The sequence below is a fragment of the Chrysemys picta genome, chromosome 1 (genome assembly GCF_011386835.1).
Source record: "Chrysemys picta bellii isolate R12L10 chromosome 1, ASM1138683v2, whole genome shotgun sequence".
Lineage (NCBI taxonomy): Eukaryota > Metazoa > Chordata > Testudines > Emydidae > Chrysemys > Chrysemys picta.
In genome coordinates, this window is record NC_088791.1 from 106490525 (window position 1) to 106516109 (window position 25585).

Below are 25585 nucleotides of genomic sequence, written 5' to 3' on the forward strand. Positions count from 1 at the left end.
GAGGTTTAGGACAGTGGCTGGTTTGAGTAGGTTTTTTGAATCTGCTCCAGATACCAGAGGCAGCATAGAAAAGAAAGAATTGGGTTTCATTTGCTACTTCTTGGATTTTATAAACTTCAGTTGTCCACAGAGTCTCTTTAGGGAAATCGGACATATAAGTCTGGGTGTTCTAGCAACAACAAAAGAGATTAGCATACTTTTCAGCCTTTCTTTATTTAAAAAAAAATCAGGAAAGGGGGTGCAAAACCCTTTTCCCTTGTAGCATGAAGCCATCCTCTGCAAACAGGGGCAAAAGCTCTTGTTCCCATTTCTGAACCTTCCTCTATTTTACCAGTCTGCAGCCATCTCTGCCCCTGCTTTTATGTCCTCATTTTGCTCAGGGAACAACCCTCTGTCAGCAAATGAAGACGGGGTACAGCAGGGGCTTCAAGGGTGTGCGTGGTGGCGTTACAAGGAAGCAAGAACCTGCGCGGGGAGCCCGCGGAGTTTAAGAACCCTGATTCCAGCCACAGCACTGCGACAGGCGTTCATTCGATCAGGCTCCCGAGGCGCATGCTCAGTTAGACAAGCCAGAGTGGTCCGGAGGCGCATGCGTAGTTTAGTGGCCTTTCTCTGCTGGGGTGGAGGGGGCTGGGCTCGGGCTGACCGATTGAAAACCGGAAGCGGAAACGCTGCGTGTAAAACCGCTTTTCCCTTCGGTTAGGCGGATTCCCCTCCCCCTTCTCGATTCCCGGCGTAAAGCGAGAGCTGCAGGCCCGGAACGTTGTAGTATAACCGCCCTAACTGCCGCTCGCCCGGGTCCCCTCCCCTAGGACAGCGAGAGCCGGCCAGAGAAGGGTCCCTCCCCCGACCTGAGCAGCGCTGCCCCTCTCCGTGTGGGTGCTGGGCCCTCGCCGCTCCCGCCTTCCCGTGTCTCTGTCAGGCGGCGCTATGTCTGACAAGGAGTTTATGTGGGCCCTCAAAAATGGAGACCTGGATGAGGTGAAGGACTATGTGGCCAAGGTAAGAGTCGGGCGGGGCCGTGATGGGGAGCAGCGCCCCGGCGGTGCGCTTGGGTATAGCGGGGTGTGTGTGTGCGAGAGAGAGAGAGAATAGGCCGCCTCTGCCCCCACGTTGCCAGGGGCCGGGCTGGGCTGGGCGCTTGCAGGGGTGATAGCGCGGTGGGGGTCGGGGGTGTAACAGGCCAGGCGGTGGCGGCGAGGATCGAGCGGGGCTGGGAGTTGTTTGCAGCCGGGCGCGCCGCGCCCAGAGGCCGGGAGGAGGGAGGGAGCCTCGGGCCACACGCGCGGGTGGGGAGGTGTCAGTGCCTGGGGGCTGCCCCCCCCCCAACCCCCAGGTAGTGGCGGTAAATCCTACCCAGGGAGCTGAGGGATAGCTCGGTGCTGGGCTCTCCTGGCTTACTAGGACTGTCTCTGCGGCCTTGGGCTGGTCCCGCTCCCGTTTTGAGTATCGGGGCCCCAACAGTACAGCGGGGGCAGTTCTGATCTACTGGGCATGGTGCTTAGATCCAGGAGAAGGGCAAAGGATTATTATGACAGGGTAATAAACATCTGTGTAGTTACTGTCAGGTCTTTCTGCCCTGAGCACTTCAGGGGATGAACTCTGCCCTCACGCCCTTGCAGCTACCATTGAGGATTGGGAATTGCACACATTGTGGGGGGAGGGAATTCTGCCTTGACAAATCTTCAAGATGCTGTGGGAGGTGGATATGCTCCCTTCCATCTTGGTAGAGATGATTCTAGCAGAGTTTCTCAAACTCATAGCATGGACCTGCATCTTACTGTGTGTTGCAGGCCATCTTTCCTCCTGACAGTTGCTTACACTGAATACTTCCCTAATATTACATGTATCTTTATTGTATTACAGGCAATCACTTTTTAATTTATTTGAAAAAGGTAATTATCTTTTGCTGATTTATCTCCTCTTAACTAGAAGTAGTCAGACACTAGGTCAGTTTGATTTCTTTGTTTCTAGTAGCTTTTGTAGGCCTCCAGGTTCTTCTTTTCACTGAACATCCAGCATACCTGCAAAAGCTGTTGAAAGGAGCCAGCACTGTGTGAATAGAGAGCTCTCCATGGACTACTATTTGAACACTGTGAAGAATGTCAGATATAAATTGATGCTACAAGATGCTTTCGCCATCTCCAACATTAGGCGCAATCTTGAAATGGAAAGTAACTAACATGGGGGGAGATCTATTTTATTTTATATTTCTGCTGCTGATTGAAAATGGTGTATTCCACCTCAATTTGAAGCCACCTTTATTTTCTGTGTTGAGTGCTTCTGATAGAGCAGACTAGCTAGTGATAGAAAGACTTAATAGATGTAATGATTCTTTCTTTCTCCCCTACCTATTAGGTTTGTCCACTAGATTGTTGTGAGGAATTATACTTTCTTCTCCTCTCTCCCGACACACATTCTGCCTCTTTGATTCTCTTCCCCCTGCTTATGAAACTTCTATCTGCTGCGGCCCATTACTTTCCCACCATTAGTATAGTGTAGCCCTCAGAATCACGTAAACGTCATATTGCTGTAGCAGAGATTCCCACTCTGCATGGGAGAGTGCTTTTTACTGGCGGTGCACTCAGAATACTGAGTACTACTGTTCCATTTTCTCCCCTTAATCTCACTCTTAGTGACTCCCCTCAGCACTTCTGAAATACTTCCAGTTGCCCTACACAAAACCATCCTTTGTTCCAGTTTGTTGTTGTTCTAATCTTAACTATGCACATTACCTCTAATGTTGCAGTCTTGTCCTTTCTTTTCATGTAAGGAGTTCAGTCTTCTGCCATGTTAATAACTGATTAGTAAATGTTTTCGTGCCCTGACAGAAAACTACAAATAATCATGAAAGACAAGGGTCAGGGTGGGCTTCACCAGTGAGGTACAGAAGCAAAACATTGTTGAGCATCTTAGGCTCCTCTCCACTCATGGCCCTGTAGGCTTTAAAGATTCTGTACCCTGGATGTGCTGTTCTTTCACATCAGCCGCTGGGCTGGCTATTAGGTGTTCAATATATCTTAAACTATACGCTTTCATTTTCTGCTTAGAAGTGAGAAGGAGCCATGGGCCAATATTGTCATTGCTGTTGTTTAGCTGAAGTGTAGCAGCACTAGAGCACCTGTCTGCATACTTGGAAAGACAACACTACATTGGCTTATGTACAGTTAATATTTGGAAGGTTATTGGTCTAACTGTAAAGATTTGAAATTTTCATTATTTAAAATGAAAACTTAAATTCTGCAGAAATTGTGGGCTTAGGCCCTGTGTTTGCCAGTGAAAGCTTCCCATTGGCAAGTAAATTTTTCAAGCCTTCCTTAGTGTTTCCTTTATGCTTAACATTGTTATGTTCAGCAGTTACAGACTTTTATTTTAGATTTATCTACATTGTCCCCCTTTTGACCTCTCAAGAACAATTCTTGAGTGGTCACCATATAAATCTTTTGTATTTGTTGCAAACAAACCAAACAATTATAACCAGGTGAATATAACTAAAACCATTACAATTGACTAAACACCAGATATAACATAAACACAAATGCAAACAATTATAATAATTGGAAATACAACAAAACCATTACCATTACAATAATTGGGTACATTAACAAACAAAATGAGGCCCAAGTTTGATGCTGCAATAGCCATCAAACAATAAAAGTCACTGAGGTCAGGACCTTCTTAAGCACACACAACAAATAAGATTTTGTAGGAGTACCACAGTTGTTATGCAAGGCCAAGCTGATTTGGACTCAAACCAACATTTAGTTGCAAAAATGTTGTAGAATTCCCTATTTTTAACAGTTGTTTTTAGAGGTTTCTGGGGACCTGAAAGATGGGGCCATACAATTATGGGCCAAGGTCTTACAGGTTATGGGGGCCCAAGAACTACCCTTCAGGGCTTGGGGAAGTAGAACCAGAGTGCATAGAGGAAAGTGTGGAATTAATAATAATACAAGCAAATGTAACTAACAATACAAATGTATTAATAACAAAAATTAACAACAAAATGACTATTAGAGAACCTAACAAAAAATAAACCTGATGCATTGGGGACCACAGTTTTTTTTGGACACAAGTGGTGATTGATAAATTGGATGGACATGGGGGAAGTAGAGAGAGGAAAAGACTTTTATTTTGACTCTTCTATTTTGACTGAATCATTTTTACTAGAAATGGAGTTTTTGCTTTATTGTATAGGCCATTGGATAACAAGCAACAGCACATTTTTAATTTGTTGAACCCTTATTCTTTGGGTGTCTATGGCTAATCATTTTCCTTTTCTTTTTGGAAATGAATAGTGTCTATTGGCTTCAGATATGCCTTTGCTGGAGATTATGTGGGATGGTAAGAATTCAGTGTGATCTTCCCCCTTTTGCTTTACCCACTCAAATTCTTAAAATTCCATTGTAGGAAGGCCCCATGGAATAAGATCACTACTATTCTGTTGGGGATGGTCCTATGTGTAGTAGTGTAGAAAGTGATTCTTCCTGGCAGAAGGGAACCCAAACAGAATGGGGAAGTGGAAGGCATACATGGGGAATTAAATATGACTATTCAAAAGAAGTGAAGGGGGTGGGGAGGGGTTAGCTTTGTGGCAGAGCATATACAGCCTTGTATACAGTGATGAGCTCCCAAAATCCTAAGAACCGGTTTCCTACCGGGTCCTCGGTGGCAGGGGGGGGTCTTCACTCGCTCCGGGTTTTCGGTGGCAGGTCCTTCACCCGGAGCAAGTGAAGGACCTGCTGCCGAAATACCGCTGAAGACCCGGTAGGGAACCGCACAGTGAGTACAAGCCCCACATGCCTGTCTCCCCCCCTGCCACGCACCCAACCCACGTCCTGCTCCCGACTGACCCCCTCAGAACCCGCAACCCATCAACCCCCCCGCTTGTCCCTTGACCGCACCCCCACCCTAACTGCCCCCCCAGGACCCCACCCCCTACCCAACTCGCCCCACTCCCTGTCCCCTGACTGCCCCAACCCTATCCACCAACACCCCGACAGATGCCCGAGACTCCCACGCCTACCCAACACCCGCCCCCCCCCCCACCCCCCCAGTCCCCTGACTGCCTCCCCATAACCTCCGCTCCCTCTAACCGCTCCCTACCCCTCCTCCCAGCCCTGGCTGGCCCCCTTACTGTGCTGCTGTGTAAGGATGCTGCGCAGCTGCTGGAGCTTGCAGCCCCACCCCCTTGCCCAGAGGTGAAAGTAAGCTGGTACGCCCCCGTATGGCGTACCGGCAAGAGCAGGGGCTGGAGCCCCAGGCTCTTTAAATAGCCCCCAGAGCCCCACTGCTGGAGCCCTGGGGTAGCGGCAGTGGGGCTCTGGGGGCTATTTAAAAAGTCTGCGGCTCCTGCTGCTTCTATCGGCCCTTTCAATAGCTGCTGGAGCCCCGCTGCCACTACTCCAGGGCTCTGGTGGCTATTTAAAGGGCTGGGGCAGTAGAAGCAGGGGAGCCCTGGGCCCTTTAAATAGCCGCCAGAGCCCTGGGGTAGCGGGGGGCTCCAGGGGCTATTTAAAGAGCCAGGGCTCCAGCTGCCTCTGCCCCCCGCCCCCCCCCCGGTCCTTTAAATAGCCGCTGGAGCCTGCCACTTCCCCCAGGGCTCCGGCAGCTCTGCGAGGGGGGAAGCAGGGAGGGGCCGGGGGAGCCTTGGCCTCCCCAGCTGGAAGCTCAGGCAGGCCAGATAGGATGACCGGAATTTGCCCGCCCCTTTAGGAACCGTTTCTACACCAGCTTCTACATTTAGCGACTGGTTCTTGCGAACCGGCTCCAGCTTACCACTGCTTGTATATACTAAAGCATTTTGCAGGGCTAGGTAACTCTTACTTCCCCCTCTCTCTTGAAATAAACTTTGTGTCCACACAGAAGAACTCCTGTTGGTTTAGTAAAGAATTTAGGTAAAGTTGTTGAGTCTGTTATTCCAGGCTTAATCACTGGATGGATGGATGGAAGTACTTGTGCAAACATTTTATAATAATCTTTTGCTCTATACTTATCAAAGCTTCTGTACTTTGATGGCTGAGATTGACATCCTTTCCAGGCCGGCCTGGAACATCACCCGTGTTGTTTCCCCCCTGAAAGTGCTGCAGTTTATATCCTCATTTGGCAAACCATCTAGTTTACCAGCTGTAAGACAGATCAGCAGGTAGTTTGTGAAACTGAAACTCTCAGCCAGCAAAAGTTGGCTCACTGACTGAGAGTAGTGTAATGGGAAGTTTGGAAATGGGCAACATTTCTAGGTGGCATTCAACTGGTGGGCATGGCTGATGGAGGGGATTCCTGGTTAGTGAACAAAGGAGGCTCAGGTTTCAGAGTAGCAGCCGTGTTAGTCTGTATCCGCAAAAAGAAGAACAGGAGGACTTGTGGCACCTTAGAGACTAACAAATTTATTAGAGCATAAGCTTTCGTGGACTACAGCCCACTTCTTCGGATGCATATGATATGCATCCGAAGAAGTGGGCTGTAGTCCACGAAAGCTTATGCTCTAATAAATTTGTTAGTCTCTAAGGTGCCACAAGTCCTCCTGTTCTTCTTTTTAAAGGAGGCTCAGTGGCTCAAGCTACTGTGGAGTGCAGCTAGTGGCTATGCTTCCTACCCCGTGATGGGCATGGGTATAAAGAGGGCCTTGGATTGAATTAAGACAGTGCTAGTGAAGACACAAGACAAAACTAAAACAAGTTCATTGACTTGTGTGGAACACTGCTTCCACCCATTTATTACAATTGTTTGGAGCATAAACTATTAGGTCTTAGAATGAGAGAGAACTTGGATCTTGATTGCTAAGGTTCTCTCAATGTGATGCAAATTAACAAAAATAAAAAAAGTTCTAAGGCACTGGTGGCTGGATCTACTCTTCTAACTGGTATATTTAAACTTCTAAACCAGTTAGAAGAACAGTACCAGCGACCTAGAACCATACATGTTGATCCACCTGGTTTAAACCGAGTTAGATTTCTTTTTTTCAAGAGGGGCGATGGTAGGGCATGTCTACCCTGGGGAAAACAGCCAAAGTTGGCAGGTGTGAGAGTTATCTCTATTCTGCATCACTTTAAACTATGGCTACACTGTGCACCTTACAATGTAAGTGTGTAGCCACTCTTTATCTCTGGGAGAGAGCTTTCACGGCGACAAAATTAAACCACCCCGAACAAGGGCAGTAGCTTCATCAACAGGAGAGCAGCTCCTGCCAATGAAGTGCTGTCCACGCTGATGCTTTTCGTCCTTAAAACTTTTGTTGTTCAAAGGGGTGTCTTTTTCACACCCCTGAGCGACACAAGTTTTAATGATGAAAATCCAGTATAGACAAAGCCTTATATTGCTCTCCTTAACTTCCCTTTAGTTGATTGTAAGAATATTGTTGACAGGCTCCAGAGGGAGCAATGTGAACACTTGAACAGAGGGAGGAAGTAAAGTCTCATAAGGGGCTTCTTGAGAGAGAACGAATCTTGGCAGACAGCTTCTCCAAAAACAAATTGGAAAGACTGAAGAAAAAGGCATGATTTGAAAGCAAATTTAATAGAAAAAGAGTAGCAGAAAGAAGGGATAGGGTAGAGGGGGGTGGGAAGTAGGTGGAAAGGGATGGCAGGATTTTTTTAATTTATAAAAGTCAAGGATAATGGAGAAAAAAATGAGAATGAAGAAATTAGTTGCTTAATTTTAGGTTATATTTTCAATTCTTTTCTGCTCGATGTATCTCCCTCTTCGTTCCCAGGACAAACAGAACTAAACATCATACAAGATACTGTCTTGTCTGCCTTCTTAATGCCACATACTTCTTATGTTCGGCCCCAAGTTTCAACACTTTGTGGTCTGTAACATGAGCCAAGTTTTTCTTGAGTTCAGTACACTGTTACGTTTGTACCATCCCAGTTTTCTAAGGGGATGGGAGTTGAGAAACCGTTTTGCTATTATGTAATCATGCTGGATTCTAATGTGTTGTTTTGTGGCTTTTAATATTAAAATACATTTAATTGTACTGGGCCAATGTAAAACAATTTTCTGTAGTACACAGCATTGATCATAGTGCATAATGACAGGTCCAGCAACAACTGGTATGATGTGGAGTAGTACATGTAAACTTGGTTATAATATGAGAAAAACAAAGGCACTCAAAGATGGTCAGTCAAATCATTCACTTTTTCTTAAATCTGTTTGGTTGTGGATGGCAAACTCAGAGTAGGACATGAATGCAGCAGTAAGGGAGCATCAAGCAAAGCCCTGCAAATGAGTATAGGAATGGACTATAGAAAAGTTAATACTAACCAGAAAAGCCCTGATAAAAATGTAAATGAAAACGCCTCCAAAGCCCAGATGGAGATATATTAATTTAGATAGAATATATAGTCTAAAGGAATTAACACAACCCTGTCACTGTCCAACAATAATCATCGTTAAACTGGGTTTGGTATACAGAGACCACAGCCTGCTTAGTACCATGGCATACACATTGTTGTATCTTTACCTATTTTTCCTTCTTTTCTAAAATCTTTTTATTAAAACCTTTGAAATGTAAAGTATTAAATAATGCTTTCATTTTTAATAAAAGAAAGGGAAGAAGGATGTTATCTGGAGAGAGTTTTTTAAAAGGGGGAAGGGAAAACCTTGTTGACAGTCTCTTAAATGATGGTAACTGTCCTTTTTGGGAAAAGAAAATAAATTAGTTGGTATGAGCTGGAGCGGTTGCTGTTGAAGTCTTTTCATCCCAGTTGGTGGTTATGATTCAGCTGGAGGTGATCAGGATGGTGATGTTATCTGGCTCCCTCTCTCTGGCTTGGCCTGGTCAGGATATTTCTCAGGATCAGGTTGATGAAGGCCCGAGGTCCCCGGAAATGGTGGTGGCGTTGGCCATGATAGCAAAGCTTGTTCCAGTAGTCTCTGTCTGTTCTTCCCCTCTGCTGTTCTTGTGTATGTGACCCACAAAATCTTTCTTTTAAGGACCCCAAAAGGATGTGATGATTGAAATAGACCATCCCCTCATTATTTTGTCCACCTATTGCGCCTACTATCTGACATCCGTTTTATTTTATTAACTTCTGGCTCCATATCATTTGTTTTTAACATGCATAATTTCAACAGTCCTTGGAGTATATCAATGTTGCCTTTTTGGTTTCAGCTAATTCAGTTTATCTGGTTTTCATGTACCTGTTCCCATCCGCATTAGCTGTTATAGATTATTGTGGCATTTTATGAATGTACTCATTTTTTACAGTTAAAACCCACAATTAGGGTAAAATTGTAGGCCCAGTTGCCACAACAGTGCCCAGATGGGCTTCCAAGCATGTCCTAAGGTCAACAGGTTTGACTTAATACAGGTCAAGGCAAGTTCCATAGTTGAAAGGCCCTCCTAGATAATGCCCTGCCGGAGACATCCTTCCCCCCGCCCTCCTTCCCCACTTGCAAAAGGGCTACAGGTCAAGTGCCTCTTCTCTCTGTAGCTGAGTTCTTTATTATAGGTCAAAGCCAATACCTTAAATACCAACCGGAAACTGATAGGTGATTGATGTATACCATAGCAATATAATATGCACATAGCAGTATTTATTGATTAACAATTAGAAAGCTGAATTCTGCACCAACTTCAGTTTCAGGAAGGACTTAAGATCTATTCTAACTCATGTAGAATACACAGCACCAAAAGGCATAAAATAGCAAGATCCCTGTCCAAAATAAAATGTTTCAACTTTCTGGTATTACAGAGGTCAGTGTTGGCCTTTGCTGCCACTTGTCTAGTTGCAGCTGGTATTTTATCTGGACCCCAAAACTGCAGAGCCTACAATAAGGCGTGGATATATGCAATGAAAGGAGAAGACCACCTTATTTTCTAGCTACTTCCTCTAAACCAATCAATATCACCTTGATCTTTTCTGGATCCAGTATTGGTCAGCTAGCCCTCAACCAAGCAGAGAACAAAGGTAATTGACTGCTTTGAATGTGATGGAGATATTTATGAGCATGCCACATTCCAGGTCTCCTTGCTAACAGTTCCAATGGCTTCATACACAGAGTAGACAACATGGAACCCTACAGAACCTCATATGAGAACCTTTGGAGAGAAGCACTTACATGTCATTACCTTTTGAGTGCTTGGCAAAAAAGAACAGAGCTACTAAAGGGTAGCACTGTACAGTCCTGCTGGAACTGCAGATGAATCAATACATTTGATCAGCTAGTTGTCTTTGATACAGTATCAGCATGAACACCTGATCTTCATCTATCATCATAAGTTGTATCCAATTCGGTGTCTATGCCCCATGTCTGTTCTCAAACTGACAAGGTTAGTGATGGTTTGAGAATAGTTTTGACACATCCTTTTCAGTAACATTAACCAAGAGTGAAAAACTAGATACAAGGTGATAATTGGCCAGATTGTCAGCTTCAAGTGACTTTCTTGTGCAGTATCCATGTATGTGATTCTTAGACCAGGTAGCTGACTTTCATCATAGTCAAGGATGTCTAAATAATATCCTGATGGCCTTCACCAGCCATGAAGGACACAAGCATTTTAGTAACATGTGCTTAGCACCTCTCATAGCTCAGACTCTGAAAGAAACTCAAAGAGAAGACTAACACACTATTGAGGTTTATTATACTTGTAACTTTTAATAATTAAGAAAAATCAGCAATTTGAGGTCAATCAGGTTACAGTCCTTACATGGGAAGAAGCAGCTTATAGGAAGATGTAGGGTCCTGTGTGTGTTGGGGGGGTAGGGGTATTGATCCTGTAAAGACTATCATAATACATGTGCATAAGGGGGCAAATTTAAGTTGCACGGGCAACCTAAATTCTAGGACTTCCTAACATTCAAGTGCTCGAAGTAAGCATGAATGGGGATCAATTTTATGAATTTATAGCTAAATATTTTTAAAGCTGAAATCTAAGAAGTTGAATCTGCCAATTTGATAAGTGTTGGTCAATATTTGAATCTAATTTAATTAGGGTAGACCCCTCTTTACAGAGTGAGGAAGTACTAGCATAATGATGCTAGGTTCCTTTTAGATCAGGTCTTGAGCAGTATTTCTCAAATTGGGTGTTTGGTGCTCTTAACCAATCAACAGTTTATTAATTTACCCAAATACACTTAATTATAGACTCAGCAGTTTATAGATGAAGTTTAGGATACTCCAAATGTTCTAGGCATGTACTGAATATATAATAGTCTTGTGAGCAGTAGTCCCAGACTAGGGTTGAGGTACAGTAGTTACACCATGTAACAAATCACCAAAATGTCTGATTACTTACCAGTTCTTCAGTACCTTTAATATATTTTTCACCCTTCCAGTACTTCTCCGAGCAGTAATGCTATTTTAAGGCACTCTTAGGAATGTAGTCCCTGTTTGAATTGTTTGGTGTGAATGGGAGAAATTTTAAGTATTAAGAGTAACTGCTTAAAGCTGTGTTGTTGTGATTCTTACAACAATTTACTTACCCTTATAAAAGGGAAATAATGGATATAACATGACTTACAAAAAAAGTCAAAATATGATTCATTGGAGTCTCATCGGACAGCATGTATACTCACCAAGAACTTGTGTTCTTTAAAATAAGTAACTGAAAGAGAATCTCTAAAATTAAATCTCACCACTACTACTTAGGCCTGGTAACTCTTACAGGGGGGAGATTTGGACCTCACCGCTGCTCCAGGTGTCCAGTAACATTTCTAGTTTTGCTGCAGCTTCGGTGGGTTCATCAACTATGGGGTCCACACAGTGGCCTCAAGTTTATATACTCTGCTTCAGGGTCCAGTGGAGGAGGACAATCTTATTTTCTATTGGACTCTGGGCTCTGGTTGGGACAGTGTTCTGATTTCAGTTCTGTTTCTTTGCCATCTACTGGATACCAATGGAAACATCAGTGTAATAAGTTTTTTCAATTCTTTTATCAGTAGAGCCCTGCAAATCCATAGATATCTGCATCCGATCTGCAATCCACAAAAATAGTCCACGGATGCAGATATAAATTTTGTATCCCCGCAGAGCTTTTATTGGAGGCCTTTTATGTTTGAAATGAGTTAAAGATTGTATTTCAGTGTTAATCAGACTATTAACTGGAATCCTCATTTATCGCAAATACTTCTAATATTCCAAAGTTATATCCTGGTTATCTTTCATAGCTGCTGGGCCCTTTGGGTTACATCTAAAATGCAATAAAATACCTATGGCTGGCCCTGATCAGCTGCCTGAGGCTGTAGGGCTAAAAATATCCAGTATAGACTTTTGGAACCAACTCAAGCCCAAATGTCCGTGCTACAGTTTTATAGCCCCCAAGCCCTGCAAGCCCAAGTAAGTTGATCTTTGCTCTGAGACTCTGTGCTGCAATTTTTTTTTTTTTACCCTGTGTGTCTAAAGCTGAAGGTGGGGGAAGTTCATCCAGAGGTGGTGCCCTTTGTGGCCATACTTGCCCTATGCAGTTAGTTAGAGAGACAAAATGGTGAGGTAATATCTTTTATTGGACCAGCTTCTTTTGGTGAGAGACCAACTTCCAAGCCCCACAGAGCTGCTCTTTAGGTCTGGCTGCAGTTACTGGGAATCAGAGTGGATTGATTTAAATCAAAGTGACTTTAATCACTAATCTTAATCATGATGTAAATCAGCAAGCAGGAAACCTAAATTTAAATTTATTTTAACCTTGTTTTGCATTTGTACTTTTTAATTTTTTTTCTTAAAGAGTGGTTGATTCTCGTTGGTTTTTAACCATTAAAACATTCACCACTAATCTAGTCTTAACACGGAAGTTGGTACTTCTTGCTAACCAGGAGTATACACAGTATCTTTACATTTATTTGAGCCATTGTATAGTTTAAGATAGTTGTTTGGATTTTTTTTTTTTTTTAAGTTTTACATTCATTGAGAAAATGATGGATGATTCATTTCTTGCATACTAGATTAGTTTCTTACTAGTACTGTTCGGCTGTATTTGGATGTAAATTGAAATTTAATTTAAATGCACAGAATGAGCATTTTGAAACAGTTAAAGGTTACATTAAATGTGCTGGATACATAAGAAAAGTAAGTTTATGAAAACATGTTTTGCATTTAAAACTGGTTTATTAAACAAAGGAAGTATTATCTGTAGTTAGTGAATTGAACTGATTGTTTCTGGTTATCATTTCTTTCAAGATTTTAGAACTAGTACATCTCACTTCATACTAAGTTTTTATATATATTTGGATTGAGGAGAAAAACAAGCTTTCCTTCTTTTTCAACTTCCAGTCAGTTCCTTAACCTTGAATAAACTAGTTGTGATGGGTTCGGTCACAGAGACCCCCTTGGGACTGTCAACTGATGTGCTGGAATTAACTCTGAGCCCATTTTCCCTGCTAGTTTGGGACTCCAGAACCCTGCCTTGTTGACACGCTAGCCTGCTGCAGCACAGACCCAGGCCTGGTCCACGCACCCAAAGCTGTAGATTTTAACCAAAAACTGCTCAGCAGGTTACCTGCCTCCAGCACCCAGTTCCCAATGGGATCCAAACACCAAATAAATCCGTTTTACTTTGTATAAAGCTTATACAGGGTAAACTCATAAATTGTCCGCCCTCTATAACTGATAGAGAGAGATGCACAGCTGTTTGCTCCCACAGGTATTAATCACTTACTCTGGGTTAATTAATAAACAAAAGTGATTTTATTAAGTATAAAAAGTAGGATTTAAGCGGTTTCAAGTAATAACAGACAGAACAAAGTAAGTTACCAAGCAAAATCAAATAAAACATGCAAGTTGAAGCCTAATACATGAAGAGACTGAATACAGGTAAATCTCACCCTCAGAGATGTTCCAGTAAGCTTCTTTCACAGACTAGACTTCTTCTTAGTCTGGGCCAAATCCTTTCCCCGGTACAGTCCTTGTTGGTTCCAACAGGAATCTTGGGTGAAAAGTAGGGGCTTTCTCATGACTGGGAACCCTCTTTGTTCTCTTTCACCCCCTTTTTATAGCTTTGGCACAAGGCGGGAATCTTTTCTCTCGGGGAAATCCACCCCTCCTTCTAAATGGAAAAGCACCAGGTTTAAGATCAATTCCACCATTCTTCCTGGGCTGGCTTACAGGAACACAGGAAGGCTTGCAAGGAAACAGAGCCATTTACAACCAGTTGTCCTAGTCAATGGGAGCCATCAAGATTCTAAACCATCATCAATGGCTCACGCTTTGCATAATTACAATAGAACCTCAGAGTTATACTTTATATTTCTAGCTTCAGATACAAGAATGATACATACATACAAATAGGATGAACACACTCAGTAGATTATAAGCTTTGTAATGATACCTTACAAGAGACCTTTTGCATAAGGCATATTCCAGTTGCATCATATTTACTCTCATAAGTGTATTTCCATAAAACATTATGGAGTGCAATGTGTCATTAGTCATTGAACTGAACTAGCTGAATAAACTGAAATGATGAATGTTCTCTTTGCTCCTGAAGAAGAAACGATTGCAGTCAAAAGATGGTATAGTCTTCAACAAACTCTTGTTCTAGGTGCTTAGCCGGTGACTTATACCAGTTCGGTGATTTGACTTTCTTTAAAACTTTGGCAGCAAGCATGCACTGTTTAATATTTTTATTTTATTTAAATTATTTCAATAGATTAGGTCTTAATATAGATTGTCATAATTTTGAATAGGGTTATTTTTAAAAAGGGAGGAGGGATTAGCTCAGTGGTTTGAGCACTGGCCTGCTAAACCCAGGGTTGTGAGTTCAATCCTTGAGGGGGCCACTTAGGGATCTGGGGCAAAATCAGTACTTGGTCCTGCTAGTGAAGGCGGGGGGGGGGCTGAACTCAATGACCTTTTGGGGTCCCTTCCAGTTCTATGAGATAGGTATATCTCCTTATAGTAAAAGAAAAATGTACACCTCTACCCCAATATAACGCAACCCGATATAACACGAACTCAGATATAACGCGGAAAACCAGCGCTCCGGGGGGGGGGGGGGGGGGGCAGGGCTGTGCACTCCGGTAGATCAAAGTAAGTTCTATACAACGTGGTTTCACCTATAACACGGTAAGATGTTTTGGCTCCTGAGGACAGCGTTCTATCGGGGTAGAGGTGTAGTTGCATTTAAAAAACAATTTTTACTATTTTTTTTTTTAAATTCACCTTGTTCGTGGTTCCTGCTTATGTGCTTCTACCTTGAAAGCCTTGTAGGATCCTTCATATCTGACCAAAATTGGGATATTTGGAAGCATATTGCTTTACTATATAGCTAGCCCTTCTTGTAAAACATTCACCCCTCCTTGGCTAGAGGATCTTTTAGAGCCTTGAATGGGGGTTGTAATAAACCATTAACTCCATTTCACTTATAGTCATGTGATGCAGATAGCAAATTCTTATTGCAAGATTTTATTGGAAAATTGATACTATACATACAACAAATATATTAAACAAGGAAATGACCTTTCTAAAAAAGTTTTCCATATGAGTTCCTAGCTGAAAATTGTACTCTTTCAGTTTTTGTGAATGGTAGTAAAGTCCATAGTCAAACCCTTTCTGATATTCACACCTGGGCACCTGTTTTCAGTACCGAACTCTGATGAAGCTCAAGTAGCTTCTTGTGGATTTTCTATCTATATTAATATTAAGATGTGATGAGAGAAACTTTCTAAACTACTTAAACACGCTTGAGTCATTGCTGTAAAACTGAATTCTCTAATTGTTTACATCGAATGTCTACTTTGGATAAAAACTAGTATTGTTTGGATATTACTGTGTGTACTTCCCAACTTGTTTGTTTCCTAAACTGGAATGGGGTTCAACGTTGATTGTGTAGACCCCGGAATTTTGTTTTTGTGAATAGCTTTTTCATTTCATTCTGTCTTCATATGAGTCCATGCATGTAGTCACACTGAAATTTAATTCCACATCTGTGACTGTTAATCTCGCTGAGGAATAGTGATAATTCAATACTGTGAATAATCCCTTTGTCATTGGTGACACTAGGGAATACTCGCATGAGATTTAAAAACAAAAACAAAAAAATCCCAAAATCTTTTGACAAATGTAGAGGACAATATTATGCATAATAACTAAAAACAGTAATTTACTTTTGGATTACACTGTTCTTTAACTCTTTTACCTGGTGTTTGGATTTGAGATAGCAGTGGAATATTTTAAAGCGTGAGTAAGTCTTGACTTAGGTACATTTTGGATAGCAAGGAAAAGTCATAAATTGAACATACTATCACTCCAGGGGTAAATTCCCAGAGAATGGAGAAGTGAAGAGCAGAGAAGCTTTTGTAAGGGATTATATTCCAGAATATTAAGATACTGTATTTTTTCAAATTGCTCAGATTTGTTAATTTACTAAATCATGTTTAGAAATTTGCTATTGATGTAGTAATTTATATTTACATGTTTCCCATACAGTACTTTTTTTTTTCCCCAAGAAGTCTGATGTTACTTTTAAATAGACACTTAATAGGTTTTTTAAAGAAGAAATAAAGTCCAAAGATATCATTGACAATACTGGAAAGTGAAATCCTTAGCTTTGTCTGGGGCCATAGTGATATGTGTTTGGACAATTAAAAAGCATGCATTTCCTAATTCTCTTTATAACCAGACATTTGTTTGCCACAACACTATCTGATGTAGTTTCCCATACATTTTGTGAAAATGACGGGGGTTAACTTTCAGTAGGCAAGAAGGCTACTTTTCCATATCAGTAGGCTCGGAGCAGATCAATAACACTGATATTGGAGCTAGCTTGCTCAGACCTCAACTGTTTCCTGCCTCAAATATGTCTGTTGCCCTCTGGGCTTGGAGGATTTTACTAAGTTGTCATCTGGCACCCAGGTGGACTGAAATATCATTTTCCACTTAGTATGTCCCCGGAGGGATAAACAGTTCAAAGCAGCAACAGTGCTTGGTTTTTGGTCAAATTCTGTGCTAACTTTGGACAGCCACATCACTAGAATATAGAATTACCAGATGGGCAGTTCAGGGTTGTCAAAGAGATTGGGAACTGCAGTATGCTCAGTTGATGATCTGTCAGGTGTGAAGGTTTTCTTCCCCATCCCTCAATGTTTAGTCATGATACTGTTAGATTCAGAAAAAAATACATGGCTTACAGAAAGTTTACATGTAGCCACATCTACTAACTGATCTTTAGAATCTTATTTGTTGCTCTACTTCTGATACTCAGAATTATTTTAGCTAGTTTCTATTCTGCTTTCTGTTGCTCTTCCTGTTTCACCCAAAGGGTGATACTTTGAGAGTTTAGTAGACCTAATCTCCTCTCTAACGCAGAGTGTCTGATACAAGGTTTATTGGACAAAGGATTAAATGGGAATCCTTGAGTTCAAGCTGTGTCTTTAAGTAGCTTGAGAGAAGCTAGGCCACTGGTCCATGGATTCCCATGTCTTACCCAGACATTTAAGTTCCAGGTGATCTTCTGTCAAATGGAACAGGGAATCAAATGAAGAAATGGGGTAACTGACTGTCATTCTTGTCCTACACTGTACAGTTGCTGGGGGTGGGCTGTTTTGAGACTTCAACTACCAGTTCAACAAACTATTTCATTGGTCATCAGACTTCTTGAATAGTCTTTCCCAACAGTATTAACTCATTCCTTTTTTCTTTCTCCTTTACCTCTTGAATTTTGTGCCTTTCTCTCCCTCTTATTTATTTCTGCCAGTATTTCATTCCTCAGTCTATTGATGCTTCTCTTCAATATGGCTCAGGGAATGAGAGACCATGCTTGGACTTAACAGTTATCATTAGGCCACCTCTTTTGGCTTGCTTCTTTTTCTGTTCCTGTACATAACACTTCCCTAGAAATGCCAGAATGAAATCTATGATAAGCCAGTCACCCTGTTCCTGTTGTGCCACAGAGGAAGCACCATATACAGGAGAAGTACAAGGATGTTTTACTTTTGTCAGATCTCATTTTTCCTCCAAATCACATTATTTTCTTGTTGCATATTGTTTCCTAGCAGGAGTGAAAAATGTAAAATTGGCCAAGTTAGCATTTCAGTCTAACTGCACTGCAGGGAAAAATATTATATGCAGGAATGAACTTGAGTGGGGACTCAAAATTGTGGGTAAGGGGTAAAATACATGTCTGTAGTGTTTCAAACAATTTAAACCCTTACCCATGTATTGGTCACACATATAATCTCTTGCAAACGGAGTAGTTTTCACTGTAGTTTAAGATGGGTGCCAATCACTTGCATAGTAACATGCAAAAACTAAATTATCCTCTACTAATTTGATATCCGACACTTATCAAATCTTTGTATCACCTGGTGATCTAAAGGTGGTGCATCATACTGTAGCTATACTGACATAACCCCATAATGTAGATGTAGCCTACAGCAATTGAAAGGTTTTTTTGTTGCGGCAGTAACACCATTTCTCTGAGTGATGATAGCTAGGTCAATGGAAGCATTCTTCCATCGACCTAGCTGTGTCTATGCCAGGGCTTAGGCCAGTATAGCTATGGCGCTCAGGGGTGGATTTTTCGCACCCTGGTATGCCATAGATACATCAACTTAAATTTTAACTGTATACCAGGCCTTACTCTTCTGGCTTGCAAATGTAGTGTATTCGGTGCTGGTGAGAGGCTGAGAATGTTGCCACAAAGGAAACTTACTGGAGGACTTAATTTCACACTTTACTTTGAACAGTCTTGTTATTGGCTAATCAGACACGCGTAACAGATTTATGTTCCTATTTCAGCCAATACTGTGAACTTTGAGCCTATGTCCATTGTGGCTCTTTATCAGTAAAATGTTGTGAATTAGTATCACTCAGTCAGTTGTTAGGTGTATATTTAAGATTTATTCCCTTGGAAATATTTCACTAAATATTCTAACCAGGTGAGTTTCTACCATTTGAACGCAATACCAATGCTTAAAGTGTATGGGCATTATTTTCATTTTTGAATTGTGTGTGTAAAATTTCTACTTAGTTTTCTGAAGTCAGGAGAGAGGGACAAGCTTCTAGAAGCTCTCACTAGAAAATAATAGAGTTCATCCTTGTTCTATAGAAATACTCAAATGCTTTGCAGGGTTTTTTTTGTCTAAAAATGCTGATACAACAGCAAAAACACAGATGGCTCAGTGGTTCAGTTTGTTTAGCAGTTTGTTTCTGGAATCATATTCTTTAGATTGAGACAAAGGATTTCAGATTGCATTTGAATAGAGTTGGGCAAATTGGATATTTGTTTGCCATTGACATTACAACCACCAAAGTAGACCTCTATACTATACCTTACCTTTTGTTGTCATAAGCCAACAGAGGTGTAATAGTGCTTAGTGCTTGTATAGCACTTTCAAAGGATTTTATATATAATATATATATAAAGCATTGTAAAGTTGAATTTTCATTTATTAGGCAATGCTCTTGGAAGGCAGGCAAGGTTCACAGAGATAGGGCAAGTATTTTAACTTGTCGATTTTCCTGGGAATTCAAGGCCTTGTATTAAACAAGAAAATACTATGCCTGTTTTCCAGCCAAGGCATAAGTGCAAGGCTAGACGTGGGTCTTACCTGCTTCTGACATAATAAAATGCCTTAGACCTGAGTACTAGCACTTATACTGTTGCTACACTATGTGAAGATCTGGGATGTTGTTTGCAAATAAGTATGCAATCTTCCTGTGTGGATGCACTCTAGGAATTCCTGGCTACCAGCCCTGTCCTCACTCACCTCAACTGCACTGCCTAGTGAAACTAATTGGAGAAAACAGGCTCTGAATCTACCCCAATAAACTCTTGTCTGCGTTCACCTTCCCATTGCCAAAAATACATTTATTGACTCTCCATATCTGAATGGTCTCCTCTCACCCCTTGTCTCCCTGCTCAGGTAATCTCTTGAGCCTGCCCTCCAGAACTCTGTTCCTTGTGGTAGAGGCTGTTACGACTTTCACTTCTGTAGGAGGGAGGAATAGAAATTAGAGAGTCTGTATAAAGTATTACTCCTGGGGGAATTCATGTCCCACGCAGATTTCTTTGCTTCCTGCAGAAAAATGACTTTCTGACAAGGAAGAAAGGGGAAGCCGCAAGAGCGGTCACACACCCCTCCCAAGTAGTGCAGGTACATCGTTTCCAGCACCTGGAGCAGCTGGCGGAGAGATAAATCACCGTGGGGCTGGGGACACCCCAGCCAGTAGCTCCTATCCTGCGCCAGGATCAGCTGCTAGTCCCGGCTTTAGGCTGGAGGTGGGAGAACGCTGGACGACTTCTTTCCCTGCAAGGAGTGGCTGGGGCTGTGTCAGACTCACCCCCAGAAACCTCCCCCAGCTGCAGGAAGCTCACCATCCTCACCTGCTTCCTGCCCCAATTGCTCTTTACTGCAGGGGTAGGGGTCACTGTATGGGTAGCTGCTCCACCATCTGCCCAACCCTGGTGCATCCAGATTTCCCATACCCAGACACCCCCGCCAAGCCTCACCCCGTACACCCAGAACCCCCTAGCTCTCCATACCCTAACCCCATCCCACTGAACCTCAACCCCCTGCACCCAGACCCCCTGCCTCCGGACCCCCCACCCCTGCACCCAGATCACCCCCCACCGAGCTCCCTGCACTCAAACCCCCGTCCTGAAGAGCCCCACCACCCTGAGCCCCCGACGCCACTGACCCCCCAACTAGCTGCACCCAGACCCCCACCAAGCCCCACTCCACAAGAACCCAGACATCCCCAACCACTTGAACCTGGAAGTCTCTGCACCTGGAACCTGCCCACAACAAGCCTCTGCATCCAGATGCCCCCCCCCCCCGCAACTACCCCCCGCCCTCTGCCACTGAACTGCGTGCACCCAGATTGTCCCACACAAAATCCTCTCACCCCACACCTGGGTCCCCCACTCTGAGCCCCTTCACACTTGGATCCTGCCTGGTTGAGCCTACCTGCCCCACACCTGGTACGCATGGCACAGAGGGGCAGGGCACCAGGGTGTTTGTGGGGCAAGCCCTGGCCTTTGTGTCAGGGTCAGGTGCAGCCTCCCTGCTAAGTCCATGTCCAGGGTGATCTTCCACCTCCATGCAGTCAGTGGCCTGAGCTCTCCACTGCCATGCTGGAGCCTCCGCATTTATTTATTGACAAATAAAACTTGCGGAATTTTTTTGGCACAGAATGCACTCAGGATTAAAAGTATTTCTCAAGCCATAGGTGGAGGAGGGAAGGAGCACCTGGGTAGAAGAGAAAGTAAGCGAGGGCGGCGGGGACCAACCTCCTGTATTACTTGTAGTTCTTTCTTTCTACTCCAACTTGAAACTGAGCTCATCTTGTCAGTGTCATTGCTTCCTTCCTTGCCTTGCTCCACCCCCCCCCCAAGACACAAGAATCAGAGATCAGTGAAAACTGACTAGACCAGCCAGTTTTCACCCTGTTGTAGCTTGTGGAACCACCGAGCAGCAACACAAACAATGGATATTTTAAAAATGCAGACTTAAGCCATGTCTACAACTACAGGTGCTACAGCAGTAGAACTATAGCATCATAGCTGTGCTGGTGTCGTACGATAGTGTAGATCAGTGGTACGCAAACTTTTCCAGTTGCACTGCTCCCCCCGTACCATTAACAAAATCTGTCCATGCCCCCCTCCATTACTGCATAGTCAAAGCTGCCCCCAGCTCCACTACTGAGGACCAGGGCCTTAACAGGGTCGGGGAGGAGCTGATCTGTTGTGGGGCCGGAAGCATGGTGCTTTCCCCTCCCTCCCCCCCTGCCCCCCACCCAAGGGTGCTGGCCTGGGCCTGGAGGCAGAGCAGGACTGGGGGCTGAATGGGGTTGGGGGCGGAGTAGGGCTGGAAGCATGGTGCTCCCTCTCCATCTCTCATGGTGGCTGGCCCAGGCCCCACTGCACATTCACTGAAGGTTTTAGGGGGGCATGCACCACGATTTGGGGGCCACTGGTATAGATACACACTACTGTGATAGAAGGGTTTTTTCTGTAACTGTAGTACGTCTGTGTCCCTGAGTGATGGTAGCTAGGTTGATGGAAATATTCCATTGACCTTGCTGCACTTAAACTTCAAGTTTAGGTCAGCTTGGCAGTGGTGCTTAGGGGTGTGGATTTGTTCCCATGACTCAAGGTCATCTTTTCCTAGACATCACTCTATTCTAAATCCCCACCAGAGTGCTGTTGCTTGTACCGACACCAGTAACGGAGGCATCTTATCCCTCCAGAATCTGACCCTCCTGTTACAGATGTTCAGCAGAAAACAGAGCAGATGGACTTTATAGTACCTCCTCTCAACACTTACTCTACACCAGATGAGGCCACTGTCTTGGAACCATCCTCCCCAGTACTGGATGTTACAAAATGTACCAGGAATTTATGAAAAGGTAGCCACCTCCATACGTATTCAGATTGAACTGGTCCAGGATAATCCACACATATTAGTGGATATTTTGCATTCTGCGGGACATACTAGAGTGGCTCTGCCTATTAAAGAGGCCACTTAGTCCATGAAAATTCTTTAGCAAACTCCCTATTCTGACACCCACATCCAAGAGAACGGACAAGAGGTGCAAAGTTCCACAACAGGATATGATTTTTTTTAATTCACATTTATGAATGCTGTGTAGGTGACAGTTCTCATTTTTAGGCAAAATAGATGTATTCTTTTGTAGCTGGCATCTGTAACCCCCTTGGTATGGAGCGGGGAGCCTACCAATATCCAACAATAAAACAAAGCTAAGACACCGGATACCCTCTACTGTCACCCACGCTTCACCATTCCTGCACCTGCTGTACACTGCAGACTGGCTGCACCACATTTTCAACCTACAAAATTCCACAGTTGCTGCTACTCCACTCCAAGTCTAAATTTGCCATCAATAAATGTCTTTGTTTCTCTCATGCTTGGTCAAGGGGGAATATATGGATTGTAGTTCTTTGCAATGGTAATAGAAACGATCATAAGGAGTGTGTGTGTGTGTGTGTGTGTGTATATATATATATATATATATATATATATAATATACATACACACACACACACACACACACACACACACACACACACACACACACACACACACACACACCCCGTAATATATTGCATAAAACCAACTAATGTATAACTGGGAGTTCAGAGAAATGGCAGAGGAAAACATTTTGATATAACCTGTAGCTTTAATTTATTTCTTATAGTTCCTGTTGGACAAGTGCACCCTAATCAAAGGTTTGAAATACTCGGGGTTTCTTACTTAGCTTTTACATTAGAGATCTCAAAGGTTTTAGGTGCCAATTTTAAAATCAGATGTCCATAGTTAATCCAATATTTACCAATATTACTGCCCCTTGGCCTTCTTGATATAGTCATCAGTTGAGAGTGGAAAAAGAGTTGGAAATACAGTTCAACTGCAGTGTTTAGCACTGAAAGCTTTCCTTGAAATTTTATTTCAGGGAATATCTAACCGATTAAACAAAGATCTGTGGAGAAGATTTAAAATACATTCTCTAATCTTGATTGGGAATTTTTGGGAAACATATAAATTTGGGATTTATTACCCAATTTATTTCCTCTCAAATTCCTTTCTGTAGGGAAGTCATTTAAATTAAGAAAAAAAAAACTGTTCTTACTCTGAGTGTAAATCAGTGAAGTCATTACTTTCCTTGAAGTGACTAGTCTATCCAGTAATCTAAATTATGCCCTTCCTGTCACAGGTATCTTGTCGCATCTGATGGTATTAGTGAGAAATGGAAGAGGTGGTATGTGAAGGTGAACTTACACTGCTTTTTAGGATTTGAACAGACAACCCAGAATCCAAAAAAAATACTTTAATTACTTCAGGAGGGGTTGGATGTTGGTGTTAAAACATTTCTTTACAGTTTTATTCAAGATCACAGCTTCCAAATAAATAAACAGTCTTTTAGTTGCACCTTGGTGACATTTTAAAGGGCACTGAGCCAAAATGGAAAGATACTAGTCTAGTGTGGTTTAATTGGCTAGCAGGAAAATAATGAGCTTTTAAATTATCACTTAATTGTGTGACTTGGAATTTATAATTTATCATTAAACTTACTCATTGTGCCTTCTTAATGGGCTGATGTCATAGTGAATTGTAGGGACAAAGACAATAAAGTCTAATTCACTTCTACAATTTGAGCTGCAGAAGAATTGAAGAATTAAATTAAATGGTTGGACTTAATCAGAAAATTATTCAGGCGCAGATACTACAAGCCTGTCCTGGGAGCCTTTCAGTTCTAACAAATGAAATAATGGGGGCTGGAATTGATAAATTCCTGAACTGCCTAGTATAGTTCAGAACCTTGTCCAAAGCTGAAATCTAAACCTAACCTGACTTATTTCCCCCCTCAGGGATGTATTACTAAACAGTTTTAAAAAGCATACTGTTGGCCACATTTTTGTCAATGAATAAACAATCTGAAATATACTTTGATAATGAATTGCCACATTCCAGAAACCTGCTGACAGTTGTTCTCAAAGAATGGAGAACTCTAAAATGAGACCTGTTAATTTTGAAAAATTGGAATGATTGTTGAAAGAACTTGATTTGTGGTTAAGTTTTGAACTGAGGGTTTCAGGAGTCTTGTCGGGGAAGGGAGGGGCGCAATGAAGGACAGAGGACTTCAGCTATAAAATGTTCAATATTAATATAATTTTAAAAGGTTACCAAGATTTTAATAACCTTATATTGACAAGTTGCTTATGAAGTTCTCCTAATTCTTGTACCAGAAGAACAATTTTACTCAGAACTTTTTCCAGCGGGTTTACCAATTTCTCTGAAAAGTCTATGAATATATAAAAGGAGCAGATCTGATTAAGGTGAGTAATGTGTTGACATTGGTGAGTGGTTTTATTGCTATTCTTTGTGCATCAACAAAATTGTTTAGTGCATTTGAGTTGGTTATAATTGTGTATAATCAATAAATGTTAAGGTAGAGACAAGTCAATATGTGGCAGGTTATTACAAATTGAGGGTGTGGTACAACAATGTACAATTTGTGCTACCATTGATAGTTAAATTTATGTGGGTAATATCAGCTCTAATCTAGCGTTCGCCTACAAAGTGGAGTTATATCGGATTATTTGTTCCTGATCAACTACATGTGTAAAAGTTGTCATTGCTGAAAGTGTCTTATCCCAAATTAGCCTCTTCCAAAGTTACTCCAAATACAAAGTTACTGCCAAAAATACAAAGGCATTCACTACATTGTTTTATAATGGAATGGGAGAGAGAGAGGTGAATGGACAGAGCTTAACTTTCTCTGTTTTGGAGGATCCTAGTTATTTGCATATCTTTGACAATGAATATTTATGCTGAGCTAGCCAAAACTGGCAGCAGTCTGGCTAATTTGTATTAACTATGGAACTTACTGAGCCATTGACATATCCAGGGTAATGATTATTCATGAAGCTAGTTGCCTAAACTTTCCAAGGGAAAGATAAGGGAGGAGAAAATATCCTTGTCTTGTACTTTTATTGAGTATAAAGTGCACTCTTACTTTATCCATAAACAATCAGTTTAGAGTGCCTGAAGATATGTGTCCAGAATACTCCAGCTATAATTATGGCACCACATCAGGTGTCCATAGGTAAGGTTGCAACTGGTTCCATTACAAGCCCAATTTTGACCTTCTTTTAAAATCTACAAATTCTGTTGGCCTTAAAACGAGA

General features: G+C 42.3%; 1 protein-coding gene across 1 annotated transcript in view; it reads left to right on the forward strand.

The window, feature by feature from the left end:
• Positions 1-347: 347 nt before the first annotated feature.
• MTPN (myotrophin) overlaps positions 348-25585 on the forward strand; it is a 57124-nt gene continuing 31886 nt past the window's right edge. Inside the window, exon 1 of the mRNA XM_005296349.5 lies at positions 348-1002. Within this exon, the coding sequence (XP_005296406.1) occupies positions 931-1002 (72 nt within the window). The 5' untranslated portion in view covers positions 348-930. The remainder of the gene's footprint in view (positions 1003-25585) is intronic.